The sequence below is a fragment of the Manis javanica genome, chromosome 3, assembly GCF_040802235.1.
Source record: "Manis javanica isolate MJ-LG chromosome 3, MJ_LKY, whole genome shotgun sequence".
NCBI classification, from domain to species: Eukaryota; Metazoa; Chordata; class Mammalia; order Pholidota; family Manidae; genus Manis; species Manis javanica.
Window position 1 is genome coordinate 129,997,406 of NC_133158.1, and position 23,946 is coordinate 130,021,351.

General features: G+C 33.5%; 1 protein-coding gene across 9 annotated transcripts in view; it reads right to left on the minus strand.

The window, feature by feature from the left end:
* NAALADL2 (N-acetylated alpha-linked acidic dipeptidase like 2) overlaps positions 1 to 23,946 on the minus strand; it is a 1,394,480-nt gene that overhangs the window by 184,952 nt on the left and 1,185,582 nt on the right. For all 9 annotated transcript variants that reach the window (XM_073232064.1, XM_073232060.1, XM_073232062.1 and 6 more), the window contains one exon: positions 8,033 to 8,128. In XM_073232064.1, the coding sequence (XP_073088165.1) occupies positions 8,033 to 8,128 (96 nt within the window). The remainder of the gene's footprint in view (positions 1 to 8,032; positions 8,129 to 23,946) is intronic.

Sequence of the window (23,946 nt, forward strand, 5' to 3'; positions counted from 1 at the left end):
ATCTGAGAAATGTATAAAAAAACAAAGAATCTCTTGTTCAAAGTGAGGAAAAAATACAGAAATTAACACTCAATTTATGGACAAAACTCTGAAATAAGATGTATTTATATTTAGAGCATACACAATTTAGTTGTCACCAGAAACGTTACCTTCAGGAAGTAGGCTATTGTTTTTTGAATGAGATATGAAACTTTCTTGAAGTAAATAATGTGTGTCATATTATATATAGGTGATCACAGAACTTGTTATTATGATTTATATTGTCAGTATATTATATTCTGTAATACATTTTGAAATTAGTCTTTTCATATATATAAAAACTATGCTCAGAAAATAACAGCTTTTCTACTTATTCCTCTCAATATACAGCAATACACTTTTAATATGTAATAGCAAAATATTTACTTTGATGATTAACTTCTCTTTAAAAAGGGAATCAAATTTTGACAAGTTTATATTGTGTAATAGTTCACGGTTGAGTAATAAAAGCAAAAACAAAAAGAGCAACTGATAGTATAAGGCATGCCTTCAGAAACTATAATATTTGTACAGTATAATGAAAAACAATAAAAAACAAACCTCTCTAGGCAAGAGAAAATATAGTCAGCAAGATCTCCAATTTCTGTACATGAAGATATTGAGCTTAATTATACATTTATGAAGAAAATACACACCTACAATATTTGCTTTTCAAAGCATAAGAGGTTAGTTTTAATACCCCATCATCTCCCTTGAGTAGCTCCAACCAATATTCTTTATTACAATGTACAATCTCTGCACTGAAAACATATTTGGGAAATTTTCTGGTTTAGCTCATGTTATGAGCACATGGAGTGTATATCTCTATGGAGATATTTTGCATACACTAACAATAATTTGATATAGCAGAAAAAAAATTCCAAAGTGTTTTTAAAAATAAAAGCAAAAACTTTAAATCCACAGAATTACCTCAAACATACACATACATAGAAATAAAAAAAAATCATTACATTTGCATTGCTAAATAGAATACAATATTCTTATATCTTATCCAAACAATATATCGACATTAAAGAGACTTGGAAAACACTTAGATTTGCTCATTAAGATTAGAAACCATAGCCTGGTTTTCTAAGCATTTAAAGAACTGCATCAGAAATTCTACTAGCTCGTGAACACAACATGTCTTTGAAATTCAGGAAACTGAATAAAAAAAATATTTGGTTTCTTACCTTTCCTCATACTTTATATAAGGCTACTGAGCTATAATTTTTAAACTGTAGCTGAGAATGACATCTCAAGAGAAATAAAATCACTTTGTATTTTGGTATGCCTCTCTATTCTGTAGTTATAAAATGAGTAGATTGTTTTAAGTTTTCAGTTATCATGCTGTAAGAATCTTAATATAATAACTAGTACAAATATATATTAATAGGGACATTTAAAATAATTGTAGATTCATATTTTAAAAGTCATGTGTTTGAAATAGTATGTTAGCAGAATATGACTGTATTAATCAAAGTGATCCTGGATAATCATCTCTAAATTATGATTGACAGCCAAATGCAATTGATATTAACTGAAATGATGAACAATCAGAATTATTTAAATATTTTCCATCATTAAATATACCACTATTAGCCTTTATCCACACCAAAGCAAAACTGAGTTAAAATTTATAGTAAGTGAGGGCAAATACAACCATTGCTAGAATACAAACTACATAAGAATTACTAGCCTTGATATCTAGGTTTACACAAATACTGCTATATTCTACATTTAATCTCATTGTGACACTTTCTTCCCATGTATAATGGGAATAAATAGCATATTATTCCTATTACTTTCTCTTTGGAATATTGTAATATCCAAATAAATTTATTAAAGTATCCCTACTTTAACATTATATCCCAGTTAAGAACATTTTTTAAAAACCCTATACTAATTAAAAATATATTAATATTGCATGTCCTATATTAATTAAACACAAAGAATTTTTTTTCTTAAGAAAGATGGGAAAAACTATGAAGGGTCTAATAAAATATTTCTTGAGGAAGCTCACAAGCAGAATTAGGTCATTTTCTGGTTTCCATGGTACCACATGTATAAGGTATTTTTTTGTTTTACTGGATGAACTATTCATACTCACGAGCTTTAAAATATAATATAAAGTATGTGGGATCCAGAGGAAAAGTATTATTAATCCTATAATATGGTAGATACTTATCTATCTGTTATCATAAACACTATGTATTGATGTTTGATTTTAAAGTCTTTTCCTTCTATACACAGCTCCAATATTCTGTTTTGTTATGTTTAAGTTATGAATCATTATTTACTGAATGTCTATTATGGCAAAATTTTAGCAAGAAAATGCTAATAAATATATTTTATCAAAAACATATAAAATAAATATAGGACATTACATCAATTAAAAGTAGTCCAAAGAAATGGGTAACAAGCCATGTGAATTTATTTATGGAGACTGGCAAAGAACTGAGGATTAGACATAAATAAAGAGAAAAATAATTTAAAAATTCCAAATAATTGGGCAGTTGATTCGGTGAATATACTTTTTCTTTTCTTTTCTTTTCTTTTTATTGTGGTAAAACACACATAAAATTTACCATCTTAACCATTTTTAAGTGTACATTCAGTGGTATTAAATATATTCATAATACATAATCATCACCATAGATCTCCATAATACTTTTCACCTTGTGAAACTAGAAACTCTATATCCATTAAACAATAACTTCCATTTTTCCTTCCCTAGCCACTAGCTATTTTCTGTCTTAATGATTTTGATTACTCTAGATGCATCATATTGTGGAATCATACAATATTTGTTTTTTGTGATTGGCCTATTTCACTTAGCATGTTGTCTTCAAGTTTCATCCATGTTGTAGATATCAGATTTCCTTCCTTTTTAAGGCTGAATAATATTCTATTGCAGGTATACATCAGTTTATTTTTCCATGTATGAACACTTGGGTTGCTTCGACATTCTAGCTATTGTGAATAATGCTATTATCAACATGGGCTTATGCATATTGCTTCAAGACTCCTTTTTCAATTCTGTGGGGCATATACTCAGAATTGGACTGGTAAATCATATGGTAATTCTATTGTTAATTTTTTGAGGAATGACCACACTCTTTTCCACAGCACTATACTATTTTATTTTGCCACCAACAGTGAATAAGGCTTCCAATTTTGCCAAATCCTCTCCAACAGGTACTTTCCATATTTTGTTTTGCTTTTAGATTGTAGCCATCCTATTGGGCATGAGGTGGTGAGGGAATATACTTTTGAGCATTTTGCTTATAATATTCTTATAATTTCTTTTCCTGTGGATTCCATGAAGCATTGTGCCCTGGGTCTTTTGTCTTCTCCGTCTTTGCTCTTCCTCATCAGCATGAATGTTGCCAAGGTAACATCATCTGCATCATCCATCAATCAAGGATGAAAATGTTCTATAACCTGTGTTATGGAGCACAGTAACTACTAGCCATATGTGTTCATTAATAATGTAAATCATACTTAATGACACTGAAATGTCTAAACTTATTTATTTTTAAAATTTATTTTGAATATGTATGTGACTAGTTGTTAATATATCAAATAATGCATTTTTAGATCTTACTTCTTCCTGAGCTCCAACCTCATGTATCCAACTGCCTGCCTCCTTGACATATCTGCCTAGATGCCCAATAGCACCCAAAATTTCACATGTCCAATATCAAATTTATTATCATTTTCTCCAAGTCAGCTCCTAAGGAATTCAATAATAGTGATTTTTCCCAAGATAGAACTATTCAAATTATCCCTTAGTTTTCATCCTGCTTCATGTTCCATATCCAGTACACCATATATCCTGTCATTCAATCCTAAATATTTCTCTCATATCTGTCTTTTGTTTTCTCAGACATTACCACTAACAATCTGCTCTTTAAAGAACTCTCAGGGGAAACTTATTGACGTTAAAATAAAGGTGAAATTTCTTAAATTCCTCAAATATTGCTTCTCTGGTAAATTCTTCAGATCTTCTAGTTGGGAGCAAGACTTCAATCTTCTTCCCTCCCCAGTCTTTTCATATTACTATCACCCACTTTAGTAGTGTGTTATGCTGAAATGACTTGCTTAAATGTTTACTCCTTTGGACTTACTCCTGTCTTAATTGTTTTTGGACTTCAGGAGTTTTGCTTCATCCTTGGCTTAGAGTAGTCTACTAGAATGCTTAGATAGCTAATAACAATTTGTGAGCTAAATGTTGAAGATTTAGAAACATAACTAGAGAATTCCTAGGTGTAGAAGGAGAAATAAGCCTATCTCAGAACATAAATCCATGGTGATTTTTATTCACTTATTAAAGGATTAAGCAGCTAAGATTTATATTGGTATTTCAATCATGTTCAGTCTTTGGAGGAATTAGTTTGGCTTCTATGATAATTTTCTTAAATGCTACTTTTTAAGGTAATTATAGAGGATAAGAAACCATCTTCAACATTGATGCAGCATGTGTTGTCCTTCGGCAACTTTATCTGTACCAGCTGACTGTCCCTGAAGCCGTGATGGATCACACCTTTGGCATCAATACTGAGACTCATTTATTACTTTCATAGGTTCCAAGCTTTATATCAAAGAGACAAATGCCAAGATAAATTCAAACTGTGTAAAAAAAAAATGTTTCAAAAGAACTATAGAACAACATTGGAAAACTATTCACTAGGACTCAGAGCTTATATTCCATGTATGAATGTGGTGGTTTCTTTCTTTCTCTATTTTTTTTAATTCAAAAAAGCACCAACAAATGTTTCAAAAGAACTATAGAACAACATTGGAAAACTATTCACTAGGACTCAGAGCTTATATTCCATGTATGAATGTGGTGGTTTCTTTCTTTCTCTATTTTTTTTAATTCAAAAAAGCACCAACAATAAATTATTAACTTTTCAACACTTAGAAATTGTAATTTGACATAAATCATATTTATGGTCTACAATAAAGGTCTAGAATGTGAAGTTACTCAACTGGGAAAGGATAATAGATCACACTACATGAACATTTATATTAGGTGTATATATTTATTGTATTTAATTAGATAACAAAATATGTGATTGCATTATGGTCTTGTGCATCCAATTAAAACTTATTGCAAGAAATAAGGAATTGTATCTTCAATATTTCAATTACTTCTGATTCTTCTTAATGTTTCAAAATTGGCATATCAATAATTGTACTTGATCATTTTACAAAGTGTTTCTTATATTTCATATCATTTGTTCATAATTGACAGTGACAGAATTTATACCTAGTTTGATTTTATTCAAATTCCAGTGCACAGTGCTATTTCTACATCACACTACTATGTAAAGTAAGAGTGTACAAATTTGTATGATACTGTGATAATGTCACTATTATCCTTACTGAAATAAAATATTCTAAAGAACTCAACCCTTCAAATTAAATTTTATACTCGCCTCTACATACTGACTTATCAATATTCTCAGCATTTAATAAATTAGTTTAGTTGTATGCTTACATATATAATTTGCTCTTTTTTTCTTTAAAGCAAAATCTGCATTTAAAAAATGCAGGTAAGGTCCTACTTTGAAGATGTTTGTAGCAGTATTTTTAATGTATTAATAATTATACTCAATTATATACATATTGCATTTCCCAAAAAAATGTATTCATCATCTTTTCAACTTCACAGAATGTTAGGAAAGCCATTGTAAGTATGCTTCCTTATAAAGTAAAATAAAGTTCTACTAAATAATGTAACAAGTTGGTAACCAAGATGTAACTAAAATCTATGTTCCATAATTCCTAGTCATGCACTCTAGTAAATCCCTCTATATTTACACTTTTATTTTATTGTTGACCAAAGAAAATTTGAACTTACAACAAAATATTATCAAATATTTCTTTTTATGATTCCACAAGTTCTTCTATTGCTGAAATAGGACTGAACTTCTGAAGCACAATTTCTTCCTCTGGCTTGTCTGTAACATGAGTGTTTACCATATGTAAACATGATGACTGGGGAAAAGAATCAATAGTATATATGTATATATATGTATACATATATATACATACATATATGTGTGTATACATACATATATACAAAATGTCACAGAACACTTGCTTCTGTTCTCATGCAGGTTTTATTTCTTCATAGACAGAATTCTTTCCAGCATCCATTTAGTGGTTTAAACATCTGCTTACACATGAAATATATGTGGATATACATGTAGAACATACCAATATCTGTGCACAAATTTGTGGCCTTTCTCAAATGGTCTCTTATTTTCTGTGTGTTATTTTCACACTAAATACTGACCTCATACATATATTCAGGCTATGTACTGTGCTCCCCTACTACTTTCCTGCTTCCCAAGACCCTCTCAGGAGTTGCAGTATGACTAAGATCTCATGCAGTGATATTCAATATGTGTTTATACCCTTACATCAAAAGCTTAGAATTTTCTCTGGCTGGGGATTTCACATTCTAGACACTACAATCTCGTTATGTATCTGATATCAATATCATCTCAAATTACCCCTTCCACAAAAATCCATGAATTTCCTGATTCAGAGGAAAGCAGAAAAAAATAGAAAAATATTACTATTCTATTTCCCTAAAATCCTCTAGTTCTTCATTTAAAAATAAGTAAATAAACCTAGACTCTAAGCATCCAGAATATTTGAATGAATACTCCTCCACACACAGATACACACTCTTCCAAATATGTGTGTGTATATATATATAAACCTATAGATACACATATATATGCCTATCTACATGTACACAGAGATATGTCTATCTATCTATCTCTATATATATACACACTCAGAGACATACAAATATATGGATATCTATTCTACCTATTATCTATCTCTCTATCCATCTATCATTTCTACAAGTATTAAGAATACAGTTAAGATTTTGGATACTACAGAGTTATTATCTAGGTGCCACTTCAATCTTGCTATAGCCAAATAACAATGTGTGATCAAAGAATGGATAATATTAAAAACTAAATCAAGGAACCAGAATTGACTGGAAAGGAAAACATTATAACTGTTGTTAAAATTCAGATTATTTTGAGTTCAGAAAAATTTCAAGTAAAACGTAGTCCAAATTTCTCTTATTTCAATATTTCAGAAGAAAATTAATTCACACAGCTCTTAAACACTAGGGTAGACCGAGCATTCTAATCTTTGTATTCTGAGCTCATTATTTTGCCACTCATTGAGTCAATTCACTACTCTTTCTAAAGGAGCAAAAAGCCTTGTAAAATTTCACTAAGAAGATTTAAGACTGATTCAGTCTTTTAACTAATGATATAAAAATATGGATTATTTTAAATGAACTGAATTGTCAATATTCTCTATAAACTCGTTCCCCAAAAGGCAGGATTTGACAGATTACTAAACAGTTGGTAAATGTAAAGATTCATATAATGTCAGAATATTAAATTTATTTGCTCCATACTGTAGAATTTAATTTTCTCCATACTATAAACTCACAGCTAAGAGTTTTAAGTAAAAATATAGGTATCCATCAATATTTATTGCATATAAATATAAATATATATATTTATTATAAATGAAGTCTTTTTCTTTTTAAAAAAGGAGACATTTTAATTGCAACTAAAAAGTACCAGAAACAATCATGTATCTTAAATACTGAAACAAAACTTTGAATATAAAGTAATTCACAGGCCCACTTTGTATTGCTATAAATCTAAAGTAAAGGGATATACCTAAGAATATACCAGAAATATGCTTTCAGATTAAGGGAAAAAAAACCTCATTATTTTATTATTGAAGATCGATTTTGAATACAAATCATCAGTTATTGGTCTGTTTGATCTTGACTGAATTACTTATTATGTTTACCCCTTAGTAAAATAATAGGAAGTACTTGAAATCCTTTCATTCTACAAATGCAAATAAATAGATTACTCTTAATTGGTTAATTTTCTTTCCTCCATTTACCAACAAAAAAGAACTAAACTTGCTCATAAATGCATTCCTCTCCTACCTTGGTAATGGTTTCATGAAGGTTGAAAAAAGGATCCATTTCTTCAATTCTTGTTGCATGTATAGAGAAAATGGCCTCAGAGAGAAAACTTGGACCCTGTGGAAAATCAAAAAATAAACATTTAAAACTCTTCATTGATTTTGTTTTCTTCAAGTGCTTATTGGATTTTCTTTAAAGATTCAAAAGGACTCTAAATTGCTTTGAGGTTTCTGTTGGTTGTTCTACTAATTCTACTAATCTAACAAATCACAGAATATTTATAAATTAAAATGAGAAGAATTCTATAAGTCTTGACATTATTTGTATTTACAAAAGAATGTTTTATTATTCAGAAAAGATAATTATTTGCAGTCCCCCTTTATTCAAATGCAGACTTATATGTAGAGTAAAATACCTTGACTATAAATCAGTATCTTAAACACTTTCTCTAATTTATATATTCAATTCTATGTTTTAAGGCTGATAGAATGGAATGTTTTTGATAAATATGATCACCAACTAGAGAAGCCTAGGTAAAAGTGTACATAACATATTAAATATTGCAAAACTCACTTCAAAACAATTCTAAGATATATTTTGAGTAGAAGAGTCTCATAGTTTTACATGCTGTCAATAAAATGGTAACATGTTGTATCAGGACCTTAGTGATAAGATGGTTGAAATGAATCAGAGATACTGCAATTAGTCATTTTTGTACATGCAGGGATGGACAAATTTCAGAATGGAAGAAGATATGAGAGAATGTTACTATCTGTTATGGTCTGAATATTTGTGACCTTCCAAAATTTGTACACCGAAATCCTCATCTCCAAAGTATTGGTATTGGGAGGTGGGACCTTTGGAAGGTGATTAGATCATGAGGGCTAATCCTCATAGTTGGGATTAGTACTCCTATGAAAGATGTTCCACAGAAAGAACTTTCTACCCTCTTCCCCTATATGAGAATATAACTAGTAGTCTGCAACCTGGAAGAGGGATCTAACAATGCTTGTACCCTGATCTTGGACCTCCAGACTCCAGAACTACAGGAAATAAATTTCTGTTGTTTAGAAGACCCTCAGTCTGTGATATTTTGTTATAGCAGCCCAAATGGACTAGGACACTATCTAAAACAATGCTCTTACAGTTATTGACATTATTAGCATCTCATGAAATTATTATTATTTACCATATAAATAGAGCTTACACTTGAAAACCTGAATTAATGAGGATTATTTGTCTAGAAAATAGAATACCTGGGACAGGATATGTGTTATTGATAGATATTTCTCTGAAGGCTACAATGGAGAAGAACGATTCAACCCAGTCTACACCAACAATGACTGCAACTGAATAACAAACTTAAGCTGAATTCTATTAGACTTATTAGAGCACTCCAACAGCAGAACAGACTACTTTGAGATACATCAATGGTGGGAAAAAAAAGATGATGTGTTGATAAACTCTAAAGTCTTACATATGAGAAATGAAATCAACATGATTACAGTTCCCTATATATTAAACAATATTGTGATCAGACATATTCTTCACACCCTATTTTGAACAACACTATGGTCAAACAAAAGTAACTAACTCTTTGCTCCAGCATATAGCCACTTTGATAATAAGACCACATATCAACCAAATAGCTAGCCTATCAAAGATAACAGTTTATTCATTAAAACTTGTATGTTCCTCTTCTCATTTTGCCTACCAATCTAAAATTAATTTGCAGAAACTCTGCCCAGTTCCAACTAGTACTCTATTGTTAAAGATTTGCTATAAAACCACACCACCCAAGCTAAAATATCATAAATGCCCCTTTCCTCAATTTCCCCATTTTGAGAGACTACTGAGACTTGGTGTAATAGGTTGAATAATTCATGCTGAAATTCTAACCTTTAGTATCTCAGAATGTGACTTTTTTGGAAAGAGGTTGTTGCAGATTAACTATCTAGGTTAAAACAAGGTCTTACTGGAGTAGAATGGGTTCCTGGTACAATACGACTTGTGTCCTTATAAAAGGAGGAAATTTGGAGTTGGATGTACACACAGGGAGAAAAATCATATGAACACTAAGGCAGAGATTGGAGTAATGGGTTTACCAGCCAAGGAACTCTAAAGATTGCTAAAAACCACCAGAAGCTAGGCAAAAAAAGGCTTGGGACAGATTTTTTGTCACAGACCTCAGAAGGAACTAACATTTAAGTCATTCAATATGTGGTGCTTTGTTTTATCTGTCCTAAGAAACTAAAACAGTCAATGTGGTACACTTCTTACTGCATAAGTCTAATAAATCTCATTTTGTTTATCAGTGGGGTTTTTAGAGGTATATCAAGCAGTCAACATAGAAACATGTAAAAATTTCGTTTTCAATTGTGTTCTTTGAAGCATCTTAATCTCCAAAGATTAGTTAGCCTTCTAAAATCTTAGATAATAACATACTTCACAGAGATGTTATGAACTCTCTAATATCTGCTACATAGAAGATACTATGTTAATGGCATTGAAGATGTTGCTAAAATCAATAAATATCATAATGATGAAGGTGAGGGTGGTGGGAGGGGGTGATTACCATAGGATGCTGAACTAAAGGAAATTCAAAGACCCCCATCTAGGATTCCATGAAAAACAGTGCACAGTTCCAGGATTAAAAATGGCAGCATGAGAAGAGAGACAGAGGTTTCCTCCTAAAACTGGATACAATTAGAAAATTTAATTGGTGGAACTAATCCTTAGAGAGCAACAGGAAATAGGACGGGTCAGACTGCACACACCTGGAGAAAAGAGCAGACCTCAGCAAACGGGGTAACGTACCAGAGCTATGACTCCGCACGACCCGAGCCCCTCCCCCACCCCAGCTCACTGGCAGGAGGAAGACAAATGGACGGGGGAGGGAGTGGAGGGCCTGGGACTGCTGAATACCTAGCTCTGGATATCTGCGCTGGGAGCACAAACCTACATTTCATGGTGCTTTCATGAGACTCGCATGACTACCAGGTTGGAAAATTAATACAGGAAGAGTTCCTGGGGAGACTGGGATTCTGGCTGCTTTTGGAAAGCAGGGATCCATATCTGGCAGCTCTGGGACATAAACTTACACCTGTGTACCCGGCCCACTGGCTCAGGCAGTGGAGAAAGGCACAGGAGCCAGGAGGCAGGGAAAAGCTATTTCCTCCCCCAGTACTGCTCCCCTGCAACCACTGACATTGCTTCAGGGGCTCAGCAGCTCCAGAATAGAGCTTCTGGACACAAGAGGGCACCATATACAAAAATGAAACACCACAGGAACCTTGTCCAGAGTAAAATCGTTAATACAACTCCCGATAAAGATTTAAATGATATGGACCTGGTGACTCTTCCTGAAAGGGAGTTCAAAATAAAAATAATCAACATCCTAATGGAGGTACGGAAAGACATCCAAGAACTCAGGAATGAATTCAGGTCAGAGATCCAATCCAATCATTAAAGAACACGATGGAGGGTATTAAAAGCAGGTTGGATATAGTGGAGGAGACAATAAATGAAATAGAAACTAGAGAAGAGGAATACAAAGAAGCTGAGGCACAGAGAGAAAAAAGGATCTCTAAAAATGAAAGAATATTGACAGAACTGTGTGATCAATCCAAGCGGAAAAATATTCACATTATAGGGATACCAGAAGAAGAAGAGAGAGAAAAAGGGATAGAAAGTGTCTTTGAGAAGGTAGTTGCTGAAAACTTCACAGATCCCCCTCCCATGGGACCCAAGGAAGACAACACCAAGAAACATAGTAATTAAAATGGGAAACATCAAGTATAAGGACAGACTGTTAAAAGAAGCCAGAGGCAGAAATAAGATCACATACAAAGGAAAGCCCATCAGATTAACAACAGACTTCTCAGCAGAAACCTTATAGGCCAGAAGGGAGTGACATGATGTACTTAATGCCATGAAGCAGAACGGCCTGGAACCAAGATTACTTTATCTGGCAAGATTATCATTTAAATTTGAAGGAGGGATTAAACAATTTCCAGATAAGCAAAAGCTGAGAGAGTTTACCTCCCACAAACCATCTCTACAGTCTATTTTGGAGGGACTGCTATAGATGGAAGTGTTCCTAGGGTTGGATAGCTGTCACGAGAGGTAGTAAAATCATGGTAGGGAGGGTGGAGCAGCTGATTGTGAGGCAAATGCAAAATTAAATTGACTATCCCCAAAGCCAATCAAGGGATAGAGAAAAAGTGTAGAATCTGATACCTAATATATAAAAAATGAAGGAGGAAGAAAAAGGAGGAGGAATAGAAAAGAACCTTTAGATTGTGTTTATCAGAGCATACTAAGTGAGTTAAGTTAGATTCTTAGATAGTAAGGAAAGTAACCTGGAACCTTTGGTAACCATGAATCTAAAGCCTGAAATGGCAATAAGTACATACCTATCGATAATCACCCTAAATGTAAATGGACTGAATGCACCAATCAAAAGACATAGAGACACTGAATGGATAAAAAAACAAGACCCATCTATATGCCGTTTACAAGAGACTCACCTCAAGCCCAAAGACATGCACAGACTAAAAGTCAAAGGATGGAAAAAGATATTTCATTTAAACAATAGGGAGAAAAAAGCAGGAATTGCAGTACGAGTATCAGACAAAATAGACTTGAAAACAAAGAAAGTAACAAGAGATAAAGAAGGACATTACATAACGATAAAGGGCTCAGTCCAACAAGAGGATATAACCATTATAAATATATATGCACCCAACTCAGGAGCACCAGCATATGTGAAACAAATATTAAGAGAACTAAAGGAGGAAATAGAATGCAATGCATTTATTTTAGGAGACTTCAACACACCATTCACTCCAAAGGACAGATCCACCAGACAGAAAATGAGTAAGGACACAGAGGCACTGAACAACACACTAGAACAGATGGACCTAATAGACATCTATAGAACTCTACACCCAAAAGCAACAGGATACACATTCTTCTCAAGTGCACATGGAGCATTCTCCAGAATAGACCACATACTAGGCTACAAAAAGAGCCTCAGTAAATTCCAAAAGACTGAAATCCTACCAACCAACTTTTCAGACCACAAAGGCATAAAACTAGAAATAAATTGTACCAAGAAAGCAAAAAGGCTCACAAACACATGGAGGCTTAACAACACGCTTCTAAATAGTCAATGGATCAATGACCAAATTAAAATGGAGATCCAGCAATATATCGAAATAAATGACAACAACAACAAAAAGCCCCAAATTCTGTGGGATGCAGCAAAAGCAGCCTTAAGAGGAAAGTATATAGCAATCCAGACATATTTAAAGAATGAAGAACAAACCCAAATGAATAGTCTAACATCACAACTATCAAAATTGGAAAAAGAAGAACAAATGATGCCTAAAGTCAGCAGAAGGAGGGATATAACAAAGATCAAAGAAGAAATAAACAAAATTGAGAAGAATAAAACAATAGAAAAAATCAATGAAACCAAGAGCTGGTTCTTTGTGAAAATAAACAAAATAGATAAGCCTCTAGCCAGACTTATTAAGAGAAAAAGAGAATCAACACACATCAGCAGAATCAGAAATGAGAAAGGAAACATCATGATGGACCAAACAAAAATACAAAGAATTATTAGAGACTACTATGAAAACCTATATGCTAAGAAGCTGGAAAAACTAGAAGAAATGGACAACTTCCAAGAAAAATACAACCTTCCAAGACTGACCAAGGAAGAAACACAAAATCTAAATAAACCAATTACCAGCAAAGAAATTGAAGCGGTAATCAAAAAACTACCCCTGGGCCGGACGGATTTGACTAAGAATTTTATCAGACATACAGAGAAGATATAATACCCATTCTCCTTAAAGTTTTCCAAAAAATAGAATAGGGGGAGTACTCCCAAACTCACTCTATAAAGCTAACATCACCCTAATACCAAAACCAGGGAAGTTCCCCACCAAAAAAGAAAATTACACACCAATATCCCTGATGAACGTAGATGCAAAAATACTCAACAAAATATTAGAAAACCAAATTCAAAAATATATCAAAAGGATCATACACCTCAACCAACTGGGATTCATCCCAGGGATACAAGGATGGTACAACATTCAAAAATCCATCAACATCATCCACCACATCAACAAAAAAAAGACAAAAACCACATGATCATCTCCATTGATGCTGAAAAAGCATTCGACAAAATTCAACACCCATTCATGATAAAAACTCTCAGCAAAATGGCTATAGAGGGCAAGTACCTCAACATAATAAAGGCCATATATGATAAACCCACAGCCAGCATCATACTTAACAGCAAGAAGCTGAAAGCTTTTCCTCTGCGATCAGGAACAAGACAGGGATGCCCATGCTCCCCACTGTTATTAAACATAGTACTGGAGGCCCTAGCCATAGCAATTAGACCAAACAAAGAAATACAAGGAATCCAGATTGGTAAAGAAGAAAAACTGTCACTATTTGCAGATGACATGATACAGTACATAAAAAACACTAAAGACTCCACTCCAAAATGACTAGAACTGATATCGGAATACAACAAAGTTGCAGGATACAAAATTAACACACAGAAATCTGTGGCTTTCCTATACACTAACAATGAGCCAATAGAAAGAGAAATCAGGAAAACAATTCCATTCACAATTGCATCAAAAAGAATAAAATAACTAGGAATAAATCTAACCAAAGATGTGAAAGACCTATACCCTGAAAATTATAAGACACTCTTAAGAGAATTTAAAGAGGACACTAACAAATGGAAACTCATCCCATGCTCTTGGCTAGGAAGAATTAATATCGTCAAAATGGCCATCCTGCCCAAAGCAATATACAGATTTGATGCAATCCCTATCAAATTACCAACAACATTCTTCAATGAACTGGAACAAATAGTTCAAAAATTAATATGGAAACACCAAAGATCCCAAATAGCCAAAGCAATCCTGAGAAAGAAGAATAACGTGGTGGGGATCTCACTCCCCAACTTCAAGCACTACTACAAAGCCATAGTAATCAAGAAAATTTGGTACTGGCACAAGAACAGAGCCACCGACCAGTGGAACAGAATAGAGACTCCAGACATTAACCCAAACATATATGATCAATTAATATTTGATAAAGGAGCCATGGACATACAATGGAGAAATGACAGTCTCTTCAATAGATGGTGCTGGCAGAACTGGATAGCTACATGTAAGAGAATGAAACTGGATCACTGTCTAACCCCATACACAAAAGTAAATTCAAAATGGATCAATGACCTGAATGTAAGTCATGAAACTATAAAACTCTTAGAAAAAAATCATAGGCTAAAATCTCTTGGATGTGAACATTAGCGACTTCTTCATGAACATATCTCCCCGGGCAAGGAAAACAAAAGCAAAAATGAACAAGTGGGACTATATCAAGCTGAAAAGCTTCTGTACAGCAAAGGACAACATCAATAGAACAAAAAGGTACCCTACAGTATGGGAGAATATTTTTATAAATGACAGATCCGATAAAGGCTTGACATTCAAAATATATAAAGAGCTCACACTCCTCAACAAACAAAAAGCAAATAATCCAATTAAGAAATGGGAAGAGGAGCTGAACAGACAGTTCTCCAAAGAAGAAATTCCGATGGCCAACAGACACATGAAAAGATGCTCCACATCGCTAGTTATCAGAGAAATGCAAATTAAAACCACAATGAGATATCACCTCACACCAGTAAGGATGGCTACCATGCAAAAGACAAACAACAACAAATGTTGGCAAGGTTGCGGAGAAAGGAGAACCCTCCTACACTGCTGGTAGGAATGTAAATTAGTTCAACCATTGTGGAAAGAAATATGGAAGTTCCTCAAAATGCTCAAAATAGACTTACCATTTGACCCAGTATTTCCACTTCTAGGAATTTACCTTAAGGATACAGCACTCCAGTTTGAAAAAGACAGATGCACCCCTATGTTTATCACAGCACTATTTACAATAGCCAAGATATGGAAGCAACCTAAGTGTCCATCAGTAGATGAATGGATAAAGAAGATGTGGTACATACACACAATGGAATATTATTCAGCCATAAGAAGAAAACAAATCCTACCATTTGCAACAACATGGATGGCGCTAGAGGGTATTATGCTCAGTGAAATAAGCCAAGCGGAGAAAAACAAACACCAAATGATTTCACTCATCTGTGGAGTATAAGAACAAAAGAAAAACTGAAGAACAAAACAGCAGCAGAATCACAGAACCCAAGAATGGACTAACAGTTACCAATGTGAAAGAGACTGGGGAGAATAGGAGGGTAGGAAGGGACAAGGGTGGGGAAGAAGAAAGGGGGTATTATGATTAGCATGTATAATGTGGGGGGTGGGGGAAAGGGGAGGGCTTTGAAACACAGAGAAGACAAGTAGTGATTCTCAGCATCTTACTATGCTGATGGACGGTGCCTGTAATGGGGTTTGTGGCGGGGACTTGGGGTAGGGGAGAGCCTAGTAAACATAATGTTCTTCAAAAAAATAAAAATAATTAAAAAAAAAACAGTGCACAGGTTACATTTACATATGTTTATTTTTCCAAATAGTGATACCTTTGAATTGACTTTAGTGAAAGTATGACAAGGATAATTTGGTATTCACTTTTATTTAATAGTAAAGCTTAAAGTCCTTAAAAGTTTGCCTCATGAGTAGTTTTAAATAAACTTCTTAAAATAATTTGGCTTGTTTGTTTACTTAGCAAAACTTCATAAATAGTGTAAAGGTAAAATGTCAGTCAGCCTGAAATCGAATGATGCCTTAAGAATATTAATTGTGAGTTATAATTAATGAGGTTTTTTATTGAGCTATCAATTATTTAGTAACAGAACATATTAATTTAAATTATCAATATGTGCCTTACTCTTCAAAATAATCCTCTTCTTTCTCTTATTCCTTTACCTGCCTTTTGCCATATCATTCTTTCCTTCTAGTTCCTTGCTTATTTAATCATTTAAAAAATACTTATTAGAGGAATATAAAAACAAAGCAAGACAGAAGGAGCAAAACACCAGTAGACTTATAAACATTGAGAAGTGATTAGTGGTTACCAAGGGGGAAGGGTTTGGATGCGTACAGGGGGAAGGGGAAGAGGATAAAGGGGCCCAATAATTTGTAATCACAATATAAGTTGACCATGGGGACTGTTGAACTACTGTGATGTACATTTGAAACCAATATAAGATTGTATATTAATGACACTTTAATAAAAAAAAGTTCTATGTAACACTTACTATATGCCCATGCTGCTAAATGCAGGACATGATCCTTAATTTCATGGAATTAATGGGATTTGGACACATACAGATCAAACATCACAGTCTTTGAAAATATTAAGATAACCACCATTCTTTTCCTTATATATATATATATATATATAATGTTTATCATTCATAAATAGGTACTTTTGGGTCCTGACATTAAAAATAATGAAAGGATTAAAAAGAAGGATATATGCTTTGTGAAAGTTTTCTACTGCTCTTACATTATGAATGATGGCTGTTTAATAATGGCTCCCATCTGTAGAAGAACTGAAGGAAATAAAACACCACTGACCACTTAGAAAGCACTTCTGTTTAGAATAATTCATGGACAGACTGAAATGAAGGATTAAATCAAGATATTGGAAGCAATATTGCATGTCTGCCTCTTGGAGATTAGTAAGAATAGCACAGAAGAAAAGATATTACAAGAAAAATCTAACCATAATCTGGTTTAATACTCCACTCTTCTCCTCAGTCCCTAACATACTTTCTTCTCTGTAATATTAAACAATACTGAGTACACAACTCCTTCTTTCAACTTTTTTGTTTAAAGTCCATGATTTGATTCCCCCAGTTCTCCATTTGTATATTATTCTCCAACTATAACTGGAAATCCTTTTTTTCTTTTTGAAGCTTACTATTGTTTCTAGGTGGTTTACTCTCAGTCTTCTCCTTTTCAAAGGATTCCTAGGTGGTTGTGTCTACTTTTCTGGCTTCAACTACCAACATCAGATTTAGAGTTCTCAAATCTTTATTTCTAGGCTTGATCCCTATTTTTAGCTTATTGTTTGTGTGTGTCTATGAGATCTTTCACACAAAGCAATTACAATTTCAAATCATAATCCTGTTTCCCCTTTGTTATCTTCATTTCTTACCTTGAATGATAGCATAATACCTGTATATTGCCAAAATATGAGATTTGTATACCATTCTTAACTCCAATTTCTCTCATCCTCTGTACCACAGAACTGCACTAACCAATTCCCTCTGAATCTGTACACTTGGACAATTCTCTACAAGTTCTTATTCATTGCCAAATCTAGTTACATATTACTTTTCTCAAATTATGATCCTTATTGTCTCTAGAACAAAGTCCAGTTATTCATATGACATTCCACAAACAAGTCCTAGACTACCTTTCTTATTTTACCTTTAAATAATTCCTTTTACATAAATTAATTTGCACTATTTCCATATAGCTTCTTTTTATGTCAGAGCAAGAGGTTCTCCAAACTTTGAATCCACCCTTCCTTTTACCATCTCTGTCCCTTTATTTATGCCATTTCTTCTGCCTGGGAGTCCTTCCTCCATCTAGTTACTAAGCTTCTTTCTATAATCGCTTTTATTGATCCTCACCGACTATCAAAGTTCATTGTTCTCTTGTCAGTGTTTCTGTATCACTTTGTATTTACTTTTATTCATCATGTATTACATTACATTTTTGTTATATTTCTGTTTGTCCTACTATACTATGAGGCATTTAAGGCTTGGGACCCTTTTCTTATTAAAACTGTCTAAAATTGTCAGACAACCTTGAGTAAGTCAATAATCTCTCAATCTTAATATCATCAGCCACAATGTTGAAGTGTAAATATACCTGGCCTTCTACCATCAGAGAATTCATGTCAGGATCAAGCAAAGAAACAAAGCATGTAAGAATGCTCAGTAAGGAGGAAACAACTACACTAAATATTGGATGGTATTTGATTTTTATCACACTTGTCATGAATTGCTTTTCTGTGTAACCAACAGAATTTTTAAAATTAAGTTACTGGAAACAGAGTTTGTAAGTCAAACTCTATGTGAATTTTTTAAAAAAATCTACAATGGCTAAAACAAAGTTTGAAAATCATTTCTGTAAGTGACAGGAAGACCTTGGAGGGTTTTGAATAGAACAAGTGATATTTTCATGTATTGACAATAATAACACACACCAGCACATATGTGAGGTATAAATTTAAAAGAGATATGATGGAAAACAGGAAGTTAGACAGAAGGCTTTTGCAGTAATACACCGAGAAAGAGTGAGAGACTAAATCAGGACAATCAGGACAGTGGTAGTAGAAATAAAGAGAAGATCAATCGGATAAATGTTAAAGAAATAAAGTTAGTTGTGCTTATGGAAGTCTTAAAAAGGAGTCAAGATTGCAAGCATTTCATGAGTGAATACAAATCTCATTAATGTAGAAAATACAGAAACACATGAAGCTTTAGGACAGAAAAAAAATTACAAATTTACAAATGGGGGAGTTGAGAACCAATGTTTCAGACACTAGCTCAAGATCATACCATAAGTAAATGCTAGAGCCTGGATTCAAACCTACATTTATCTGACTACACAGCCCACATACTTTCAGTCCTCTGCCACACCTCCTCCTTACTGCCAAACTTCTCCACAGCCCAAGATTTTGTGCTTTTGAATTTAAGTGAGAAAGGATGATTCCCCCACCTTTTGTTCCAATTCCCTCCAAGCCATAGTCTTCTCTACATAAGTAGCATACACACTATGTACAATTTAAAGGATGTAATCAAAGACTCCCTGCTTAGACTAAATAAAATTGAATCTAAAAAGTCCCATGTGCACTTTCCTCATGGCAATATCCTCCTTTCTACAGTAAGGGAATATGCACATTAATACTTAAATTTAACATATGAAATTAAAACATTTGCAGGCTTTGAATGGCACCGACATTCATAATGTGCTGGGCTGAGGAAAAAGGTAATTGCAGCCATAATTTTTGACACATAACATTCTCATTACCATTCAAAGTAAAACAGACCTGAGATAATGTGGAGTTTAAATTGAAGTGTAACAATCCAAGGGTCAAATGTGGAACAATATTAGGATATTACTTTCTAAGTTCACTGAATTTTTTCATTTCAGTTATTGTTTCAAGTTCTGGGGAAACTACATAGCACTGGCTATATTGAAAATATTCAAGGCTCCTTTATAGTTCTATTCATATTGATCTAGCATCTTAATTTTGGACCTGGATGGAACATTAGCAATTTTACTTCAACCCAAATATGCAAAGTGGAACATGAGAAATTAAAATGATTAAAAGACTTTAACAAAGTCAAAAAATAGTTATTGGGAAACCAATGTTAAAATTCACTGTTCGTGTGTGTATGCATTTCTTAAAAGATTTTGCCTTTTCTTGTAAAGTACTTCTGTGTTTGTGATAATTGTAAAACAAGCCTTAAAAGTGTGAGTCAGTCGAATGAATTCTTGATATATGTTTTGCCTTGAGGTTCTTACATGCCAATGAAATATTTCCAGAGGATCCAGTCTTTATATTCTGGACTTTCTTCAAGCTATTCTCCTTTATGTATATTGCCTTTTTAAATCATTGAATATGTGCCTTTCTAACCTCTTAATAAATGCCAAGAGTCATTAAACTGTGTTTATGTTTCACTTTGTTACCTCACACTTTCCAGACAAATCAGGAGGCAGGAAAAATCAGGGTATAGCAACAAAGAACAAACAATAAAAGATGCTTTTAGAATATTTCACAAATTAAGGCATTTTATAATACCTTTAGTTAAGACCTCTATGTTAAATAACTCATTAAGTAAATAGATATTGAAAAACTAGTTATTATATACAATAAAAAAATGAGTAGTGTTTATTAATGATTCCTTATCTTTGCTGCCCTTATGAGTAGAATAACATCTAACAATGTCTGGAATAAAGAGCAGGGTCAGGTAGAGGAATCCTGCAAAGGTTGATTGTACAAACAAGTTTTTTAAGAAGTGGCTGGATTTGCTGGACCCACAACTTCTAAGATTTCATAAAACTGACTCTTAAGAGTTATTAACTCTACAAATGAGTTATAAGAGATAATTCATTTATTTTTAAATCCTAATTCCTTAAACTTCCTTGAGAACTCTTTGGGTTTTTTGTTTCCAGCAAAAGAAGAGGGGGAAGCAATCCACTTCTTGAAGTTGCTACTACTTTGCAAGGGACCAATGCACCATGGTTTCACATTTGGAAGAAAAATAATAATAATAATATTTATTATTTTTTCTTCTGTTCATTCTTTGGAGCTGTGATATCCTATAATACATGTTTCCAACACTTCCGTATAGTACATGTGTATACACATACACAGACATACACACACACTCCTAGTAAGAAGGAAAGATGCCTGAGAAATAGCCTTTTCCTTTATTAACTACTGACTGATTGTAGGCTCTTCGCTGTCCATATTTACCACCAATGGCCTTACACCCATGCATTCATTCCCTGTGACTTAGGAGTGATTCCTTCCGACTCTCTCCCAGTCTCTGGTGGCTTCGGGCATTCCTTGGTTGTGGCTGCAGAACCATGCCCTTCTCTTGTATTTACATGGACTTCTCCTCAGTGTGTCTTTACCTCCTCCATTATAGAGGGACTTGTCATTGGATTTTAGGCCAACCCAGGTAAACCAGGATAATAATACCTCAAACATTCTTAATTTAATTATATCTGCACAGACCCCTTTTCTATCTAAGATCATATTCATAGGATATTGGGTACATATCTTTTTGGGAACTACTGTTCACTACACTACAATCCCCATGACTTCAAAGGGCTTTCTGTACTACAGCCTGGGAAAATTATTTCTAACAGCAGAGCTTAAGATTATAATTCTAATTGAGACCTTATTTTTTCTTGTCTTTTCAAGAGTAACCATAAAATATAAGGATTTTGCATTTGTATAATAACCTTTAAATGAGACTGTGGGTAAAATTGCAAAATTTCCAGAATCTCTCTCCTGTCCTTAGTACATCTCCTTAGTACATGTCCTTAGTACATCTTAGTAGGTGTTGGGTAGAGAGAAGTAGTCCATCTCTATATGAATAAACGATTATAAGATGGGTAGGGAGCAAGTGGGCACTGGGAACAGAGAGGTATGGTGGGGTCTTTTGCAGCTGGGTAGCAGGAGACATGGGTGAGCAGAAGTAGATGACTTCTTGTAAGGATTAAACAAGTTACTCCCATTTTATTTCTTCCTTTGACTAACTTCAGCTTCAAAGGTTATTTGTCCCAGACTGGGAACATATTTTCCCCCTGAAGTTATAGAGATACAAAGAAAAGCCATTCTAAATAAACAGTTATTGGTTTGCTACATATTAAAGGAGTTTTCTAGTTTTGGAAGGTGTATGCATAGGTATACAACTGCCAACACCCAACTTAACCCTTAAGATATGTACATTTTATTGTACATAAATTGTATCTTAAAGAAAAACAACCTTCCTAGATAAGGGACATTTTTATTAGCTCAATGAAATTCTTCTTGCCCTGCTTTTAGTTTCTGTCAGTCCTGGTAAATTCTGCTTTTTAATGAATTTACTTCATCTAAATTATCAAATATACTGTTGGAAATTGTTTATATCATCACATTTTTGCCAGCTTCATAGGAACTGAGATTATGTCTTCTCTTTCACTCCTGATACTGGTAATATTTGTGTCCTCTCTCGTGCAATGTCTTAAGATGATTTAAATTTTGTCTGTTGTCTTCTTACCCCATAATTTCTTACAAATTTAATAAATGTTTTAAAGTTTTCTGTGTTGCTTTTAATATACAATATTTTATGAGATCCTCAACTACTTAAGATGAGAAAGGTAGTCTTATTACCCTCATTTTATGGATGAGTAGACTGATATTCAGAGATATTTTCCAATTAGATTATGCTAGTAAGTGGTAGAACCTGGAGTAGAATTCAGATCTTCATCTCCAATTTTCTGCTACTTATACTCCATAATCCTATCTCTTAAACGCCCACATCAAGCCAGATTGGCAGTCAGTCCCAGATAATAGAGAGGACACTAAAGAAACTTCAAGACAGAAGTAAGAACTGCTGAACCGTGAAACTAACCGGGATACAATGGAGATTGTTTTAAAGTTTAAAAATCCATGATAATTTCTAAACATCAATCACTGTTTCATGGTACTTGTTCAATGAACAGAGGCACAAATAAATTCTTTCACTTCCCTTCCTAGTCTCTATACCTTCTAAGACTAAGTAAGCTCAATGACTATTATGTATAAGTAGTGTTTTAGTAATGAAATCAATGAGGTCTTTCTAAGTTTCTGCAGGACACTAAGGGGAGGCAAAAGACAGGAATAGACTCAAATGAAAGCATTTTATTAATTTAACAAGTTTTAATTACTAAATAATACCATAAAATTTGAAGGAATTATTAAATGAATGTATTTATATATAATATCTTCACCCTTCAATTCTCCTGAAACTGCAAATTAAAATAAAAAGGTAAAGCTTCCTTATGCAGGAGGAATACTAAGAGACTAAAATAAAGTATGGAGAACTGTGAGTTCAATAATAGTGATTTTTCTAGCCATCATTTGCTGAGTACCTACTAAACACTATACTGGCAGGAAGTGAATATTTAGGTATTTCTGCACACTTATGACTTTCTGAGCAAATTTTTTTGGAACTTGTATGAAATGACACCTTGGAAGTGAAATGATGACAAATGATTAGTGAGAGAAGCCTGAAGAGATTTATCTCTTTAAAGATGTGTTACTTTAAAGGGGAATAAAACCCAGAACTCTGGAAACATACCATTACATTACAATCAGCACATTACTTAACATTAAATAACATTACATTCGAGGGCAAGAACCCAAGA